Below are 21019 nucleotides of genomic sequence, written 5' to 3' on the forward strand. Positions count from 1 at the left end.
GAACTCAATCTTCTTATGAATACTGCAAAGAAGGTACATTCTGCCAGTTTCTTGCAAAGGTCAGGTTCCTCCCAAGGCACAGGCTCTGTTTTCATTAAGTGCTCCGAAGGCTGCCTGACAATTTGGGAAGTAAGGATTTAGCCGTTTCCCCAGGGAAGTTCTTTAGTTTTTATCTAAAAGACTCAGCATGCCCCTCACTCCTTTATTGAACTATCCTTTGAAAGATCAAATGATCCCTCCCTTACAAAAGGGATCATTTGAAAGGTTAATTAGAGGGGAAACTTAAATGAAGGGTCTTTGGTTAAGAATCTGCTGCTGTGGTGCAGAAATAAAATAATTCCCAGGTCCAAGGTAGGGGAGAGAAGGTACTTTCTACTCACTCTTCCATCTGGCTTTTGTCTTTAGATTTAGCTTCTGTTATCTTCTCCTGCCTCTTCTTATCCATTTTCTTCTTTAATTCCTTCTTCTCTCTGAAGTCAAAATGGGAAAAAAATTAAGCAGGTAAATAAAATGGCAATTTGTGTTTAATAAATTTATATATGTGTCATCATTTGCAATGACAAGGAAGGCTTACTTCTCACAGATTTCTTTGAGCTTCTTTAATTGATTGTTCTGACATTCTTCAGCAACATCTGTCAACTTTTGAATAAGCTGGGGAAAGAAAATGCCAGTTTGCTGTTTTATATGATCACAGATAGAGCCTCCTCCCCTGACCCTTCCCACCCCAAACAACAACATCTGCAGTTAGAAAATCTGTGATAGGCATTGAACAATAGTTCAAACTGCCAGACACTAACACTGGCAATGAGGACACAATTTTAATTTGCCATTGAACTTCGTATCACCATGAATGCAGTGACTACAATTTCTGTATTGTCTTGCATCCATTTTCTTATCAAACTTTAAGGTGCTTAAACTGCTTTTGCTGAAAGGCACTGACTCCTTGGTCCCACAAACTAACTAAAAATAGGAGAAGCTTGGCATCCCTGTCTCCATTTTGTATCTGTCTTTGCTCTAAACCATTCTCTTTGCAGTCACTTTGCAATCACCTTGCTTTCAATAAAGGACCGAACTGATAATATCTTTATGACAAGGGACTGAAACTTCCTCTAAGCAACAGTGGAGACTTGTAGGACAGAGCACCCCTCCAAATCAGGAAAATTACCTGTAATGATGAGGCTGCACCCTGGAGAAGGAGCAATCATGCTCCCCTCAAGTGATGACAGAGGGACCCCTCTGGGAACCCTTGGACCAAGATAATGGTCAACCAGAACACACCTGTGACTGGGACTATTTAACTAAGCATACCTTTGTCCCCTGCTCCCAACTCTTTTGTCTCCTTAAATCTATAGCTCATGTCTGTGCTGCAAAGATGGCTGAAGATGGACTAAGTGCTTACTCTCTCTTCCGGAGCCTTGTAATAAACCTCCTTTCTCTGCCTCCATCATGCCTCTTTATTTGGTGTTTAGGAGCAGGTGGCCAGACCTGGCATAAGGAATCTCAGGAGTTTGGGCCTTGGGTTCAAAACTCCAATTTCAAAACCAAGATTCAATAGAGCTGCTATGGGTCTTTTTCTCTTTAGCACTATGGTGATTCCTAACAATCAGTAGATGACCAATAAAACACTTGTCAATTACATTAAGTTAATTTTTTCCACTGATATCTTTTCTTAGTACACCTGAAGAACCTACAGCTCTTTCTGCAATTGCTCAGGTGGCTGTGACAAGCAATCTCAATCATTCTTACTAGAGCAAAAATCAATGGTGTGGACTTTCTTTGAAAGGCTCCACTGCTGTTTCCCACATGTGAAGATTCTCTTTCCCAAAAGCATATAAAGCAAGTCTTATATAACTAATAGCTATAATACTGACAAGGCATTGCTGTCCCTTGGTATCTATGGGGGATTTGTCCTGGGACTCTGACCATATATGAAAATCCATGGATGCTCAAGTTCCTTGTATTAAATGATGTGATGTTTGCATATAACCTACACACATCTTCCTGTACACTTTAAATAATTTCCAGTTACTTACAATACATAATACAATGTAAATTCAATTTAAATAGTTGTTATACTGTATTGCTTATGGAATGATAATAAGAAAAATGTTCTGTACATATTTAGTGCAGATGCAATATTTTAAAAAATATTTTTGATCTATAGTTGGTTGAATCTGCAGATATGGAACCCACATATATAGAGAGCTGACTGTAGTCATAATCCAGAAAACCTTTGCTAATCATTTTTATATGCTGAACACAGTTTGAAGAGATTTACTTATTTAATTCTGAGAGTCTTCCCATGCTGTTGGTGCTATATCTTCAACTTCACATATGAACAATTGATGCAGAAGATTCAAGTCTGGCCTCCAGGCCACAGAGCTGGTAAAAGGCAGAGCTGGGTACAAACCCAGACAAGCTACATGACTCAGGACCTTCATCATTATCCCACACTGCCTTTCCATTATGGTTTTAAACATTTTTTTTTAAAAAAACTCTTCTTATCTAAGAATAAAAGAAGTCAAGAAAGGAATTCTCTTAGAGAGTTACATTAAACAAACCACATTGATTTAAAATGAACATGAAATTTGATGCACTAATCTATGAAATGGATTAAATCTGAACAAATATTATCTGGGCTTGGGTCACAAGATAGTCTATTTGATCATTTGAAAGAGATTGCCTGATCATGACTGTCACAGTTAAAGAAATTATGAAAAACTACAGCCTTATAGCAGTGTCATTTATCAAACTGTCTTGTAAAATTCTAGTGCGCAAAGACTGACCATTTCTGTGGAGACTCCTGCATGGCCTCTATTTTGACCCAAAGAGTCCTCTCCTCACTATGCTCCCTTCCCTAAAGGGCTGTTCTCGTCTTCCTTTCACCCCAAGGATTTAATGAGAGGTTTTTAATAGATCCCCCACCTCAGCTACAATATCAGAATCACTTGCAGAACTGCTTAAAATGCAGACTATAGAGCTTGCTCCTAGGATAAGGAACTCCAAATCTCTAGTGTCAGAGACTGAGAGTCAGTATTCCCAAAACCTCCCCAGCTCATATGGATGCTTTGCCAAAGTTACAAACCCTACCTTATGCTACAGGTCACTACTAAATCTCTAGCAACTCATCTGAATCCAATGATCACACACTTCTCTTTCCGTATTTTCACCTCTATCATTTACCTGACTCCAGAATATTTTCTTGGTTATGCCAGATTCTGCTCACATTTTCATCTTTCCTTCTACCTAGTCCCCTCATTCTTATCATGATGACATCTCATCAATCAAGTCACCCAACAAGATCTCACACCCTTTCTCCCCACTTAGTTCTGACTTTTGTTTGATTTGGATTCAGCCTTCACAAACTGGAAGTACCACTTTTCCTCCAGGGCACTAAGAAGTTCACTTCTTGCTGTATCTCCTTGCCCTCCTCTTTGCCCTCAGACCTCCAGACTTTTCTATATACTTGTCAGCACTAGTTTCCACCTCCTTTGCTACCAGTGTACACACTTCATCACCACTTCTCAATTTAGCTACAGTCCAACAAATATTGATCAAGATCTAGCATCTACTAAATACCTGACACTGTTCTAGAAACTCTATGCTGATGACTTAGCTTTCTCCACCTTGCTACTCAAAGTGTGTGGCCCATTGACCAGTATTTTCAGTATCTCCAAGAAGCATGCTAGATAGCAAATTCTACCTACCCCAGAATAATTCAGTCAGAATCTGCATTTTGACATGATTCCCAGGAGACTCATGTGCACATTAGAATTTGAGAAGTGTTATCTAGATTGTTGAAGAAGATGGCAGTAGTTACAAAGCAACCATCTCAACTTCTATTATCTCTATCTCAAGGCCTTCAGGTCTTTATCTGTGTTCTTTTGTTTACTGCAAATTGAGCTTCCTTATCTCTGTGACAGGGATGATGCTTCTCTCCTGAGGTGGTCATGAAAACATTAAGGAAAAACACATTCAGTTACCAACAGACAACATGATGGATCCTTAACTTGGTTTCCTGCTCCTTTCTTCCAAGGTTAATCTTTTCCTTTTCTTGATCCTGTCTTTTCCCAGTTGTGACAGAATCTGACTAGTCATTTTATTTTCTCTTCTCAAATGATCTATCTGCACTTAGATAAACTCCCTCAGCATAAAATCACATCTCTACCTTCCCTGTCCTCCCAGAACCCTGCACTCTTGTTCCATTTTGACCTGCCTTCATTTCTATTCCTAAAATGGAAGAAAAATTGTGTCTCCAATGCAGCAGTGATCCCCAGCATGTGCTTCAACCCCACCATCTCACTTCTGCTCACAACACTGATATTCACCTCATCTTGCTCTTTTGTCCTTCCACTCTATCTTAAATATTTTTTCCTTTTAATATTTCCTAAAGATTTAACTTGTGTTAAATTCCAAATATATTATACTCCAGCTCTGGATTTCCTTTCTTGTATGGGCATCCATGATACTCCAATAAACTAGGAAGGAGTTTGTTCTCAGAACTATCCAGGCACACACCTGGGTTTACACTTTTTCTCATGTTATTCTACCTCTTCGATGATATTCCCATGTCAATAAGACACAGCACAAATATAGGTCACTCCCATTGTTGGAAAAAGTTACCTTGGATCTTGCTTCTTTGCTTCTGACATGGGAGTGCAGTCCAGCCCAGGTCTTCTTCCTTTCCAAACTAGCCTTTGCTGATTCTCCCTTTTGATTGCTCAGCTAGTGCTAGGTCTTGCTTGTTTAGTTGGCTTTTTCTATAAGGTATCATTTGCAGATATTTACCTTTGTGTGTAATTACTTTATTATTGCTTCTCAAAAGGATGTCACTATTTACCCTTCCCTTTCTTACAATTATTTGGATGTTAGACTCTACATAAAAGAGGAACTCACAACGATGACTGTGACTCCAACCTTCATGTTAACTATGGAATTCCATATCCAAGCCATCAACTATCACAAGCTAAGTTTTCTTCCCTTAGGAACAAATGCCTAATGTGAAATCCAGATTTTTTTTTTTAATGTGGCTTTTGTATACAACAAATGAAAATGGTGATTTCCTAGAATAGCAAAGAATCTGTGTTTAATAAGACAAATATTAAAAGTTCTTCTAGTATGCTCAGTTCCTCTTAGTCTCCTCACTATAGGACCCTTCCCTGTAACATTCTGCCCATCCTAGCTATTTTTAAAATATCACTCCTACCGAGACTTAGCCAAAACAGAACTGATTATTTTCTTTTAAACTTTGTTTATTTAAGCTCTTGGAGGCAGAATGATTATGCTCTGACTTTGTTAATAGTATGCCATTATTGTTAAACTCATATTAAACTGGCAATAAGATTATGTATGTACGTCAATAATTGATCTCTTTCCTAACAGACAAAGAGAGGGTTTGGGGTCCATCTGTAAGTTTATCTCAATATTACTTCTCTGGGAAGAACTTTCTCTGTTTTTGGGCTCTCCTGTGTGGTTCCCAAGGGAGCTGCTATATGTTTTAGCCACCATCTCTTGGCTAAGATAATTGGGCTAGTCATAGCCTGACTTCTGGCCACAGGTGTCTTCTCTAAAGCTGCAAGTTTGGCCAATCATATGACCCCAACAAGGTTTTCCCCAAGATTTTTCCTACATGACAATGGAAAAAGAAATAGAACTTGAAAAGGATCCGTGTCAGTATTTGCTACCAGTATTTGCTGCTTTGCAAAAGAATAATATTATTATGCAGACAAAAGCAGCAGAGAGAGAAAGAGCAAGAACAAGAACTTGTGAGCTATAGAAAATGTTATAGAGTGGTTTCTGGACCCATCTGTATCCTTTCACTTATCCTGGTCTGGACAGTCAATCCTTTTTAAAAAAATGTACTATGCACTCCGAAATTTTTTTGGTGTGTATTCTTGCCCAAGTTAGCCAACATGGGTTTTTGTCTCTTGTAATCAAGAGAATCGTGACAAGAAGTAGAAATTAAAAATCGCTCTGTTTATCCCCAAATAAGATGAAAGAACCTCTGACTTTTGGTCTATGTTTTTTATTGCATGAGATGCAAAAAGTAGAACAGAAGACTGAGTTTTTGTAAACCACTTTTAAACTAACCTAAGAGCAGAGAACTTTTGGTGTATTTATTAACAGACAAGCTTTATTAAAAGCTACTCAATCATGTACTAGAGACAAACCTCACACAAAGTAAACTGCCTATCATAGGTAGGAAAGAAGCAAAGATGAATTTATACCCTAGAAAACAAACCAAGAGGGTACATAGTAAACTGAAAATTTGAAAACAACATTTAATTTTAACTTTTGGTATGATTTTTTTTTCTGCCCCAAAGGAATAGTCCCAGCCCAATTACTTTGCTTAGTTGTTTACCACTCTTGACAGCTCTCTTAGATAAATGTTCCAAACCTTTTAAGGAGTCAAAAGAAGAGCCCTGGGGAATATAATTTCATGCTTATTCTCAACTCCATGCTAAATTGCATTTGGTTTAGTCATTTGAGAGACAGAAAATGGTTTCCATAGAAAAGCATAATTCCCTAACACTAAATCGAAAGGGATCAAAAATGTGTGGACAGAAATTGTTGTATTTGGAATCTCTTCTAAGAAGCATAATTTTGGAAAATGGATAAAAAGCCAAGAATAGCATATGTACACTTCAAGCACAGTGCATTTTCCTTCCCCTTCCACTAATTTCTGGAAAAGATACCTACTTAGTACCAGTCAAAGCATCCACTCTGACTTTTCACTACGAATTTTTGCTTTTCTTTTACAAAGAATTAACTTACAATGCATTTGAACTACCGACAATTTAAAAACAAGATAAGTTTATATAAGCCTATGTCCTAGCTCTTGAAATCGAGAAACAGTTATTGTGAACATTCAGTGAATATTTACAGAGCACTTAAGATGTGCTAAAGTATTGATGAGCCAATGGAGAGGCCCTGTCCATGTGGAAATGTTTTCCTCCAATAGTTTACTTCTCTTTTAAGAGAAGAAAGTCTTGGACTAAAAAGACAGGCATCTTGGTCATTCTCCAAGATATTCCCTCATGTCTATGAAATTATTATTTTTATTATTATTATAAAAATAAAAATCATTATTTTTTATTATCCATAGCTTAATAGAATTTATACTCACCCCCACACCCACACAGTGCTGGGGATTGAAATCAAGACTACATGCACGCTAGGCAAGTGCTTTATCATCAAGCTATACCCCCATCCCTGAATGTTTAAATGATCCTTAGAATTCTCTTTCCTTATCAGGGAAAGAAGGAAATGGAAGTGAAAACATACCAAGACTCCTATTTAATGTAAATAAGTTCATTCAATAAGCCTATAGAATTTAAAATTATTTTTTGCTATTAAATTATGCTAAGGTAAATGCCTGAGAGGTAGTTTTCTGGGAGATATAAATGAGTCAATGTAGCATAAGTCCTTGAATGATATTTGAATATTTTTTTATGAGATTCTCCACTCAAAATATTTCAAAACCTTTTTTTAAAAAAAATCAAGACATTTGATAAAGAATGTTTTGCTTTATTAGCCTAGGTTTGTTTCATCTCAGCTCTCTGGGTCTTGTGTACTTATCACTTAAATATAGGGACTAAATTATCTCTAAAATGCCTTTGACATATAAAAGATATTATATAAGTATGTATATATAAAAGTGATATAAATATGTCTTTAGAATTGAATAATGGTTTAAAAAATATTCTACAAATCATAAAAAAGTAGGGACTTATGGCCATGGAATGTTTAGTTTTATAATATAAGAAATTTTGCTTAAAATAATTCATGTAAGCTGGGAACAACAGGATATTCCTGAAGTCACCGCTACTCTGCAGACTAAGGAGACAGGAAGATTCCTTCAGCTCAGATGCTCAGGGTCAGCCTAGGCAACATAGTGAGACTTTATTTCAAAAAAAAAAGAAAAAAAAGACTCATATGCTTTTCAATCAGAATTTACAATACAACAAAAGATTATCCTTTTGTAATTATGAATGCTAGTTGAAATATTTTCAAGTGTCATTGAAAAATATGTGTAGAATCACAAATGATGCAATGATAGATTTCTCGATTAAAACAGAAGAAAATGAGAAACTATATCTTATCAAATTAAATGAGATTATATCCAGTGAAACCCATTGAAGAAAAACAATACATTAATTAATCTACATTCAAGTAATAAATAAATAAATCTATATTTATGCAGTCCCTAACATTTTAGGATAAGTCTTAATAATTTTGAAAGATATAAGGGCCACTTAATTTAGAATAAATTAAATGAATAGTACTGGTCACTGAAATGTAGGACGATAGTAATAACGTTCAAATGGAGGTTCGCAAGTAATTAGCAAAGGTGCTCTGAATAAAGGAAAGATTTGTCTTGTTGTTTGTAACTAAATTGAGACAATAAATCACGGGACTCCAACACTCCATTTGGAAGATAGGTACAGAAGAGCCTTGTCAACCAGTGTTTTTATTAATGCAAAAAGATATTTCAACATCTCTCACTTACCAAATGTAATGCATTGAGTCCTGTAATTCCAGAGGCCACAAACTAAATGATCAGATTTTGGATTGTATTTTGGAATTTTCCTCACAGCAGAGTCTTTTTTGTTCCCTAAACTTAAGTTGACACAAATCAAAGCTATTCTTTGCTTTGTCTTTGTGTTTCATTATGTTTACTGAGTTTTTCCCTCAATCTTTTCTAAGTAGTCAACAATTATTTCACTCAAAGAGGTTAAATAATTTAGCTAAACTTACTTAAATAAAAATGAAAAATCATGTCTCTTCATTGTAAATCATGTTCAAATTGTCCTTTGGTAAAGAATGATGACTATGCTCTGGACACTTTGTTAAATATTTCCATGAATTCTTTTATTAAATAATATCACAACCAAACGATAAGGGCTGTGCACATATTTTTCTGCAAAAAAACAGCTCTATAACAGTTCCCTATATCTGCACTCTGCATTGTGACTTACAGCTCTCCTAAACAGGGAGAGAGTCTGTTTCTCTAACCCTTGGGTCTGGGCAATCCTTATGACTCACTTTGGCCACCAGACTGAAAAGGAAATTATAAGACTTCTCTTGAGACTTTGCACACTTCCACTTGCTCTTAGTTGAATCCTTTCCAACTCTCACTTGAGCAAGCCCAGGCACCTGCTGGATGGTGAGAGCAGTGGAAAGGGTCCAACTGAGAGCAAGTGGAAGTGACTGGAAACTCTCAGATGGGACTCCAAAGAATTTCTATCACTTACCAAAGTCCTTTTAAAATTTAAACCTAATCTTAGTGGTATAAACAAAACACAAGGTTTGACCTAAGGCATCAGTGGAAAACAGATTAACACATTGGAGCAGATCCCTCAATCCTGCACTTCTTTCCTAGAGACCCTCAAACTATTCATGGAGAGAATTGAGGGGGCTTAAGAACTTGAGTAGGACAGGGAAGCTTCCATCTTTACTTTCACACACCTCTAACTAAATGGCCATGTCCTATTGTGAATCTGGGCAGAAAACTTCAGGAGTGATTTCCACAGGAAGTGTGACATTGCCACCAGATATGTCACCATCCAGCTCATGGATCAAGCTGTGTGGAGCTCACCGTATTTCTCATTTCTACTAAAAGGAATTTTAGTTTGATTCTAAAATGCATTTTGTGTAAGACAATATGCTCTAAAATCATGCTTCTTCAACTTGAATGTGAATCAAGTCACTTGGGACTCCACAAAATGTGAATTGTGATTTAGTAGCTCTGGGAAAGAGCCTGAGATTTACATGATTAGCACCAGGTGATTCTCAGACTACACTTTAAGTGTCTAGGATGTGATTATTTACATGTACAGCTGCAGGAATGCAGATCTTGCTGGGTGCCGGTGGCTCACGCCTGTCATCCTAGCTACTTGGAGGCAGAGATCAGGAGGATCATGGTATGAAGTCAGCCCGGGCAAATAGTTCATAAGACTCTACCCCAAAAAAACCTAATACAAAAAAAGGGCTCTTGGAGTGGCTCAAGTAGAAGAGCGCCTGCTTATCAAGCAAGAGGCTCTGAGTTCAAACCCCAGTACTGCCAAAAAAATAGAAAGAATGCAGATCTGTGTTTGAGCAAGTGTGGAGTTTATGAAGTTATAGGTGCATTTTTCATTTCCTATGATAATATGGACAATTATTTTAAAAATGTTCTTTTAATGTTTGTCAATTTATAGAATTAGGCAAACTGTCGCCACATCTTTGCTTTCACTTATTAGTGTTCTTTGTTACACACACTCCCTAAGTATATTTGGTGACCATATCTTATTCATTTTTATTGTTAGTGACTATCAGAACATTGTGCTAATATTTTTGTTTCCAGTGAATATTTGGTAAGGAGTTTATTGATGAAATGGTTTCTTAATCCTTGAACTCTAGATGCCTGCATTTGAAATATATAACTTTTAATCAAAGCACATTGGTATTTAATCCCCAAAGTAATTTTGGGAGATAAAATATCTTCTGCTTAATTTTCCTCTTCACTCAAATACTCCTTTTAACCTGAGGCCTACTTGCTTTTTAATTACACTTCTATTTATCTAATTTAGCCTTGGAGGCTTGTTCATCATTCAGAACCACTACCAAAGGTATAACTGACACTTCTGGCTGTCTTTTAGTCAAAAGAATCTCTGGCAGAACAATTTCTGGATATTATAAATGGGGTTGGTAAGATCCCTGGACACATGTTATATCTAAAGGGATGAGTGCAAACTGTAGATGCCCCCAAATGGTCATGAAATAAACTGTGTATTTCCAAATCCAAATTGCTCGAGTCTTAGCTTTCTTAACAGAGACCTTTCCAGGTATGTTCAGATGATATTAGGGATTTATCTGAAACCCAAATTCATAATCACACTGGTGGAGAGGTCAGCATTTTGAGAGTGGGTTGCTTATGTTTGACACGAAAGGGCCACACTGGTTTGGACATATATTTATGTTTTTCTGAAAACTCTTCTAAACTTTTACATATACACTCACATTCTCTCTCTGCAGAAGGGAGTGAAATACATATTACAGAGTTATCACTGATTTGGGATTAGGTAGGGAGTTAGTAAAACTGACAGCTGAGAAACATGACTTGGATGTTGATAAGGGATCATAATCTAAACTGCTGATTTTAATGAATGACTTATGACACAAGCAGGCTGTTGTGGACCCAAAGTCCCCATAACCTGTGAAAAATAACAATTTAAATCTCCTCTGTGTCTGTCCTTAAATTCTTTCTTTGATAAGACCAGAAACTTCCTGGCCCAAGGACCTACTGACCCAAATTGAATCATATATTTTGACAAACCAAACCAGGAGACTTGAGGAGACTTGCACACCCGATGCAAGGACAGGTGGATTTGATTTTCTCTGATTCTGGTAAACCTACTTGATCTCTTATAGATAAGGAGGTACTACAGCCTTTGTAGTTTTACTTTCTCATTCTGAACTATTATCTTGAAAAACTTTGTACAACAGTAGAGGTTTATTCTTCCTTCCTATGGCTGGGAAGACCAAATAATTGCATCATAAACTGAAACTACAGGATTGTCATGTTGGGCTTTTCATGTATTTTTTTCTTCCTTCTGCCTTCTTGCTTGTACAAAGGAGAGTTTTGCTGTTTAAGATCATTTGGAAGTTTAGCTGTCTTAGCCATACCTAACTGAAATGTAACATTCTGTAACTATGAGACTCATGTGAGGATAAATCAAAATATGTGTAAAGGCATTTAAAAAAATTACAGTGGAGCAAAGTTTGCATGCTACTTGCAGCTATGTGTGGAAGGAAATCTTTGTTTTATTTTATTAGAAATATGGCTTAGGTTAAAAAGTTAGGTAAAAGGGAGCCATAAAGTAGAAGAGGAGATGCAAAAGAAGGTTATAAATAAGAAAAGATATGAAAGGATTGAGAATATAAATAAGGCTTTTTTCTAAAAGCAGTGGATTATTACAAAATGCGAATGGACGGATAAGGGCAAAACCAGAAGGCAAAAAGCATGTCACAGGAGGGTTGTGTTAGGGCTTATGCTGAGGTGCAACTGATGGAATATGGTAGGGCACAAGGAGACATAAGAAAGTTGTAAGAGGACAGTCTCTGGATAAAAAATGTTTTTACATGGTAAAATAAAGTTTTGTCTTAAAGGATTGTTCCAAAATGGAAATAAATAAAAACAAACCAAGGAGATCAAAGCACGTCACAGAAGGAGATTGTGGTAGGGTTTGTTATGCAATATAACTGATAAGAAACCTAATGCTGTCTTAATAAATTCTCTAAAGACTTCTTAAGCACCAATAAAGCCAGGACACAAAAAAGAGCATCATCAATCTCCTCTCTGAGATAGCCTGCTCTCCTCTCCGGGCGGGGGGGCGTAGTCCTCTTAATAAACTTTGCTATTATGTTCACTAGGTTTTCTGACTTGCTGGAAATCTCTTGTGGGATGCAAGGACAGAAGACTGCAACCAAAATTTTAAGTAACACCTCCTCCAATAGGTTTTTTACTATCTCTTCTGCTCTTCAAGAAAAAAAAAAAAGGTACTGAACAACTTCCTATGCCCTCATCAGTGGGATTCCATAGATGCCTCATGGCCAGGTACTCTGGGACACTGAGGTTTTGCTATGATTTTCTGTACCCCATTTCTGCAGCTCATTTTGATCCCCACCCCAAGAGGCCTTCTTGGAATCTCAGGACTTCTGTTTTCATCCATACTCTGAATTTTTGGGGGGGAAGAATCTCAAGTAAGTACTGTTTTTTTTTTTCTTATTCTGCCACATCTCTTCTGAATTGCCATGTCTTTTTCCATGGGGATGGATGGGACCCTGGGAAACTCCAGATGATAATGGCTGGGTTGTCTAGACTTCTAAGTAACATTCATCTTGTTAGTCAACATAGTCATCTCCTGGAGAACCCTGGGTTTTCTCAACACTTTGGGTCACCACTTTCTGTGAATATCCTTTCCTGAGAGACCAGTTTTCCCTGAGAGACCAGGGCAACCCCAGAGTGGTCCTTGTGAATGTCCCTTTGGATCATGTAAGTCCTCTGTTCAAAAACTTTCAACAGGTCTCATTCCTCTCTGAGGGCAACACAAAGGAGATATAACAGACCTAAATAGACTAGAAAACCTGCCTCCCATCTCCAAAATCCCCATTTTTCTCACCTAATTCCTTATAATCTTTCTCAGATAGAGCTACCCTGCTGTTCTTCCAATACACAGGTCCATTTCTAGCCCAGAGTCTTTACTTGTCAGTTCTTCTGCCTAGAAGAATTTTCCTTTCTATGTTTGCATGGATCAATCCTTCACCTCCTAACTCGCATGTCATCTTATCAGTATGTCTTTCTCTACTTACTCTTTTTAAAATTTACAAACACACTCTTCATCCTTCTCCAGCCCACATTCCCTATTTCCCCACTTCTGTATTGTTTTTCTTATTATCCCTTATTACTACCTAACATACTGCACAGTTTACCAACTTGTTTTGTATATGGTCCTTTGTAGAATGTAAGTTCCAGAAGGGTTAGGATTGTTGTCATTTTTATCCATTACTGTTTTAAAATATTTACTGAGCAGGGTCTAATAAAGATTTGTTGAATGAGTGAATGAATTAATTAATGAGGATTTCATTTTGAGGAGATGAGAATTTTTAAATACTGGTGATAGTTGTATGTTTCTGTGAATATACTAAAAATCACTGAAATACTTCAAATGAGTCACCTGTATGCTATGTGAGAAAAGGCTGTTAAAAAAAAGAGAGCGAGAAAAGGGCATAGTATCCCGTAACCAAGGAGACTTCTGTGTGTGATCTGCATGAGTAGGATACACAGAGCAATCCCCTTCGTTATGAGGGCATTAGTCTGAATCTGAACTAGGAGAGGCATTCACACAATGGTTTACATTAGGAGCTCTAGAGTCAGATGGCCAAGGTTCAAGTCCCAAAAGCACCATTTTCTAGTTGTGGAGCCTTGGAAAACTCAACAAATTTCTCTATAAATTTTTTTGCATGCAAAATGGCTGACAATATTACCAAGTTCTTGTGAGGATGAAATAGGACATCTCCTGTAAATGCCTTAGCACAGTGTATGGCCCCATGGTGAGTGTTCAATATATGGTTGCTGTTTTTGTTTTCCTTATGATTATATTCTGGAGAACTAGGCACAGGTTACTGGAGAAAGTCAGATAGCAGTGGGAGTAGCTGGGTCTCAGAGCCAGTAATCTCCCATTAAAATTGACTTTGACTTTTGTCAGGTCAACCCAAACATTGCCTTGATCTTCTTACAGTAGCTCAAGAACAAGGCAACCCATCAAAACTATGTGGAACTTGTTGAAAACAAATCTTTGATGGGTTATAGCTCAATGGTAGAGTATTGGCCTAGCATGTGCAAAGTCCTGGGGTCAACATCCAGCACAGAATAAAAGGTATCTTTGAGTGTCATGTTTAGGTGTCAGGCAGTGGTTCTCAGGGAAAAGTCCCGGGAACAAAGCATTATTAACACCAGTCCTGCAAGATACCAGCTGTTAGGATATAGCCTAATAATCTGGGTTGTAACAATTCCTCTCGATGATGCTAATGTATACTTTGAGGGTTTTGCTGTTGTTGTATTGAGGACTGAACTCAGGGTCTTGTACTTGTGAGGCAAGTGCTTTACAGCTTGAGCCATGCCTACAGTCCTTTTGCTTTTAGCTTGTTTTTTGGATAGGACCTCATTAACTTTACCCCAGACTGTGATCCTCCTACCTCCACTTCCTGAATAGCTGGAAGTTGAAAATAATTGATCAAGTAGGATCTGATTTTTGATAAGAAATTCATGCGATTGACCCATGAATATGCATATTGTCATGGGAAAGCCAACACTATGACAAAAGCATTATATAAAGCATCTATTAATAGTGACAGCTGAACATCTGCAGGTTTCTAACCCTATAAGCAGAAACAGCCTCAGAATTTTCTTACATATCCTCAGCAAAGAAATGGACAGGTCATATAACTTCCATAAGAACCTATTTCCTCTGGTATGCTACTTTAATTTCTACCAAGCTTACTCATTAGTGTGTGTATATATTTTTTTTTTGATCATGAGCGTTTTCAAGGCTACTTCATTGCTAAATTTACTTAAAGTATATGCCACTAAATATTAATCATGTCAAGGCATCAGAAACAATGGAGAGAATGTCAAAATCCATGATAAAACAGTTTGAAGGGCATAAGTGATCATTAGTAGAGAAGGTGGTATTTGCTTTTGTAGGGAGCTTTAGGAATTGGGAAGGCAGCTGTCCGCATTGGTCCTTTAGATACTGACTTTTTAAAAAGTGAGCTGTGTAATTCTCAGTAAGTTTTTTGAAAAGCCAGTGAAACAGAAAAAGTAAAAATTTACTTGGGACCTGTTCATAATTTCATTAAAGATAAGATTTTTTAACAACTTCCTGGTACGATTTCAGATATCTCCTAGAACAGAGAGAACAGAGAAGAGCTTAGTGAATGTTCTAGAATAATTGGGTTGATGAAATATTAGTGTGATGGACACCAAGTATACTATGCCCTCTTCCAGGTTGCTGCCATTTGTGCCTGTCCTTGTCTATTTTGAGTTACTGAAGCGCATTAAACATTGGCTATGGAAAACATGGCTGCAGCTACACAAACCTAAGTCATGTTTCTTGGCGCTTACCAGTTTAATATGTTCTCGCTTCTGGTATTTTTCACTATAATACTGTTCTTGCCGAAGATTAAGCAGCTGCTGCTGTTGCTTGTCCTTCAAGTCTATCAGCTTTTGGGTCATTTCAGCATCCAGGGCAGCAAGGTCTTGCTCAATGGTAGACGAGCCATGGTCAGGACTGCTGGGCTCTGATCTGCAAAGACACAGAGCTTGACTCACAAAACATGCAGGTGGTCACAGATTTGGGAAGGGCTACTCACCAGAGTTCCTCAAGAGTGCACTTTGCTTGCTGAGAAGTCACCTGGGATAAAGGCAGAGACCTGCAAGAAGAAGTATAGCAACAGAAGTTGCTGAGAGTGAGGTATTTATTTTGCTCTAAAATGAGAGAGGGGCAGAAAAAAGGCCAGGAAGATAGGCACACTGATTGTCGGGGTGATGAGAATGACAATTCCCCTCTGGGAAAAACAATATTTGGCCAGGGATTTTTAAGGTGTTTATTTATTTATTGTGCGGTGCTGGAGATGGAACTCAGGACCTTGCTAAGCAAGCATTCTGAACTCCATCCCCAGATCTTGTTTTGTTTTGTTTTTGAGACAGGGTTACCGAAGAAGCCCAGTCTGGGCTGAAACTTGAGATCCTCTTTCCTCTGCCTGCAAATGCTGGGATTTTTTATGCCACCAACCCTGACTCTTATTTATTTTTAATGTGGCATGTATAATGCCTTCCTAACTACATTTCTGCTATAGAAACTTACTATGTCCACTGGAGTCTGTTGGGGAAAGCTGAAGAGGTACAATTGTTTTGCATGTGGGGTGATGCAGATTGAGAAAATAGACCATGTGTAGACAACATATGGAGATAACTCAGTTGACATCTGAGTTCTGTTTCTTAAGATTTTTAATAGCATGGATGTACAATGAAAATAGTGTTCTTTGAGGGCTGTACCAACTTAATTGATATCACTATCCAAATGGAAGTTTCCTCAAAATGCTTAAGTTACAAGGGAAAGAGAGTTTAGGATGAGCTTTTAGTTCATTCTAAAATATTTACTGAGTGCATATTCTGGGCAGGATGACTTTTTCTGCATTGTTCTTAGAGAATTAAGATGTTTATAATGTTAGGACTAATGCTGAGATAAATTAAAGCAATTCTCTCTAACCTATGGTATGATTCCCTACAATTTTGTACTCTGTATCATCACTTGTAAAGAACAGTGGGAAGGAAGATAGAGTGTTAGGGACAGGGACCAGAGAGCAGGTATGCTGTTTACATTTATAGGAAACTCTCTTCAGGGAGAAGACCAAACCCTTATCTCTGATATCACTCCATCAGTGTTTCTCATTGGCTATCAATAGGGAAAAATAGGGAATAGGGAGAGGAAGTTTCTAGAATTAACTGTCTCTGATTCCCATTGCTTTTCCTTGGAATTAGTCCAGTATCTAGGGCATCATACGGACAAAGCAGTTGTTTGGAGCTGGTGTTAGGATCTTACTTTGTCAAACAAGGTATGGAGAATTCTCCCTAAAAGTTCTTTTTTGCATTTTCATATGCAATGCCAAATGGAACTAAATTCTCTCCAAGACTCATGGAGCCTTTCAAAGCAGTGTTAAGAAGGCTCTCCATCTTGGTATGAACATGAGATGCACTTATCATTTTTGTAGTGTGAAATCAGTGTAACCAAAACATGAAGATGTTTCTAAAAACCGCTGCTACCACCACAGCAGTGGCTGCTCAACGTGTGCCAGGCACACTTGCAACAATCCGCCACTTATGTCTGACCATTTCCAGTTTATATGTGAGGACCCTGGGGCTTAGTGATGTAATTTGCTCAAGAACACTGCATGGGGGTGCCAAAGTATACCTTCCCAAGGACAAACTTCCCTGGCAGGACAAATTCTGTGCTTTTAGCAACAACATGATGTCATTGCGTGCCAGGTCTGGACAGAAACTATGAGTAAACTGTTCTTCACATTATGTGGAAAGCTCAGTTGAGACAATGATTATTTGAGTAAGAAAATAATCTACAAAATATGATGTCCATTCATTACTCTGAGACATTTTTAGGATTTAATTGTGAGTCAAGGGAGATAAGAGAGGCACATAATGAAGACCTCAGTGACTTTGCTTCTCCTGATATATCTTTAGATACTAGGTGCTAAGGGGTTTTTGTTTATAAGGGATGATCTAAAAAAAAGATAACCACAGGAGCAATGTTTCTGTTTCTGCCATAAAAACAGGTAGAAGGCACATGAAATATATTCTCTGGTAATTTAATACTGGGAAACATTTGTCTCTCTGGGAAGAACAAGCAAGTTTGCTTTAATCAGATAAGGAGGATTATCTGACCCATATTTCCTTTTCTCAGAGGCCAAGAGGTGAATTCAGTGTTCAGGGACAGAAACTACATTAAATCAGGTATGTATTTCATCGCTACAGCACATGTCAATGACAATGAGATTATTTTTTTCAGGGTGCTGGGAACTGAATCAGGGCCTTGCCTATCCGAAACATCTACTGAGATTCCCACAGCACAGATGAGCCACATTTCAAGGGCTCAGTAACCACATCTGGCTTGCGGATCCTGTATTAGATCCATTATTAGATAATGGGTCTAGATAACTGGTCTGAAACTCAGTCTCTGTGTGTGTGTGTGTATGTGCATGTGTAATTTTTTTATTTTCATAGGATTTTTGTATATGTCTTCCATGACATTATTTGGATGCTCTGTTGGATGTTTGCACATACTTAAAAGCAAATGCGTGAATAAACAAAAGAATAAGTATGTATCATTAGCATAGAAATATAAATGTTTCAGACCAAGCTTTGCCTTAACTGGCTATGTAATTACAGGCCAATGCCTTTAGCCTTTAGTTTTTAGCTTCCTCCTTGGAGAAGTGACTTTTCACCTAGATGGTTTACATCTGTCTCAGCTCTAAGGGAAAACGATTTGGTTGTTTTTTTAAAAAATCAAGTATTGCATTTTAATAGTGTTTTCAAGTTAAGCAAATGTTACACCATATGTCACAATATGGTTCTAAAATATGCATCTTGCTTCTGTATACAACCTGGTATGCAAATAAGATGATTCAGTAAGGATGTAAAAGGAATAATGTAACACAGTCTACCTTATTCTTGGCTCACTGATAGGTAGCTTACATACTCACACAGTTTCAGAGTGATTTATAAAGTTTTCATGTAGACAATAAAGCTTTATGTCTCAGTGACAATTCTCATAAGGCAAGACCTCAAGAGACCGTTTAATGAGAAAACCAATGATAATATTTCCAAAAAAGTTTTGAATGCTAGCTCTGTATGTGATTTCCTAGAGTAGTGAAGATCATTGCATTATCTTTGATTTGATTTTGTCCATTTGTTAGCCAACATATAAAAAATCGGGATAGCTGATCGAAGTAAGTTCCAAACTGGACATGGTAGCACTTGACTATAACACTTGCACTCAGGAGGCTGAGGCAAGAGGACTGCAAATTCAAGGCTAGCCTGAGCTATGTAGCAAGCCTCTATGTTAAGCAAGCAAGCAAGCAAACAAACAAATGACCACCACCAACAACAAAAAGAATAATTTGTACACTATAGCTATGGAAAATGAAGTAACTAAGTTGAGAACTGGCATTTCTCACCTCTGTGAAACACAATTCATTAAAATACCAAAAATACATTAAAATTGAACTAAAGAATACTTTTGAAAATTATAAATTTTTAAACTATATCTTTTAATAGCACAAATAACATTTTACTATAAAAATGGTGTGAGTCGATGTTCATTAAGGTTTTAGAACATTGCCTTACACAGTGCTCTGTTAGTGCTCTTTAAAGAATAAAAATTAAAAATTGAAAATATTTTTGAGGGCTTGAGGTATGGCTTAAGTGGTAGTGTGTGCTTTACAAGCATGAAACCCCAGTCCCACACACAAAATAATATTTTTGAGGTCCAGCTAAATAAACCTTAAGAACAGCAAATATTGTTTATTCCCTAAAAGGACAGTAGAAAATTTAAAGTAGAAGCATTTTATTTCCATTTCCCTAATTAATAAACTTTGAAGAAGATATTTTCATATCAAAATTGTCCCCACTGATTAGAGAGCTTCATGTTGCAAAATATCATTCATTGTCAGCAAGTTCATACTTGAAGCCTGCAAAGAATGCTCAAAGAAATTTCAGGAATATGAACTTAGAGGAATTGTCTCATAACATTTGGGATAGTTAAGGAGAAAACTTCTTGGGCATTGTTACTTCATGCATCCACTCATAGTGTAGAGATTCTAAAAAAGACAGTTATAAGATTCTAAGCCCCTTGTAGGGTTGTAAGGGAGGCAGGTTCCAGACTTACTATGTCATAGTAAGTCTTACACAGCTGGGGTCTGAACAAGGTGTGAAGCACTGTGCTGAAGTTCAAGGCTACTGCGACTGTAGCCTTGTCTGAGGGCAGGCTTACTGAGCTTAGCTTGCTCAGAGTAGGTGATACCTGAACCTACTTCACACAGGAGCTGTTCATGCTATAGGAAATACATGGAATGGTGCATATAAGTGCTTAGTACGTGTTCTGAGTTGAATGGTGTCCCCTTGGTTTACATGTCATTCCTAGAACCAGTGCTTATTACCTTCTTTGGACAACTGCTTGTTGCAAATGTAATAGCTATGATCAAGTAGTAGTGGATTAGTGTGGGCTCTAATCTAGTGACTGATGTCCTTAAAAGAGGAAATTTGGGCAGGTACACTTGTGACACTAAAGATAAGACTGGAGTGATGAGTTTATAAGTTAAGGTATGCCAAGGATTGCCTGCCTCAACCAAAACCTAGAAGAGACAAGGAAAGATTCCTCCCCTAGACCTTTCAGAGTAGGTGCCCCAATGGCACTTGTATTTTAAACTCCTAGCCTCCAGAATTGGGAGACTACAAATTTCTGCCATTTTATAGCATCTTTGTACAGCAGTCCTAGAAAACTGATACAACATGTATCTTTAGAATATCCTTGACATTCAATAAAGGGGCTAAGCCAAGTTTGGACATAGCTTCTCACCAGGATCCAAAGGAGGAATCTGAGTTGTCAGTCAGACGTTGTATCCAGGAAGTACGGGGATAAGTTGTGGCTAGCCACCCAATGTGGACTTCTGAGAGCAAGTGTTGTTCTAAAATCCATCTGGAAATCAACTATCAGAAAGCTTAGGCTCTGACATTGGCAGCAGGCCTTTGCTGAGTTTAGAGGTAGATGTCATGCAAGAGACTTGTAATTAAGGAAGAGTGCATGACCATGGAGAATCCTAACTTCTCTGTTCATCTTGGGATCTAAGCAGGAGCTGCAGGTTTTATGAGGGGCACTGTGGAATGAGGCCATAGAGGCAGGCA

At 37.7% G+C, this 21019-nt stretch overlaps 1 protein-coding gene across 3 annotated transcripts in view; it reads right to left on the reverse strand.

Annotated features, from left to right (window-relative positions):
• Positions 1–21019, reverse strand: part of Plcb1 (phospholipase C beta 1) — a 725927-nt gene that overhangs the window by 87463 nt on the left and 617445 nt on the right. For all 3 annotated transcript variants that reach the window (XM_074074371.1, XM_074074370.1, XM_020160494.2), the window contains exons 27-29: positions 15668–15848; positions 575–651; positions 381–470 (exon numbers count right to left, since the gene is read on the reverse strand). In XM_074074371.1, the coding sequence (XP_073930472.1) occupies positions 381–470; positions 575–651; positions 15668–15848 (348 nt within the window). The remainder of the gene's footprint in view (positions 1–380; positions 471–574; positions 652–15667; positions 15849–21019) is intronic.

This window comes from Castor canadensis, chromosome 5, assembly GCF_047511655.1.
Source record: "Castor canadensis chromosome 5, mCasCan1.hap1v2, whole genome shotgun sequence".
Classification (NCBI taxonomy): Eukaryota; Metazoa; Chordata; class Mammalia; order Rodentia; family Castoridae; genus Castor; species Castor canadensis.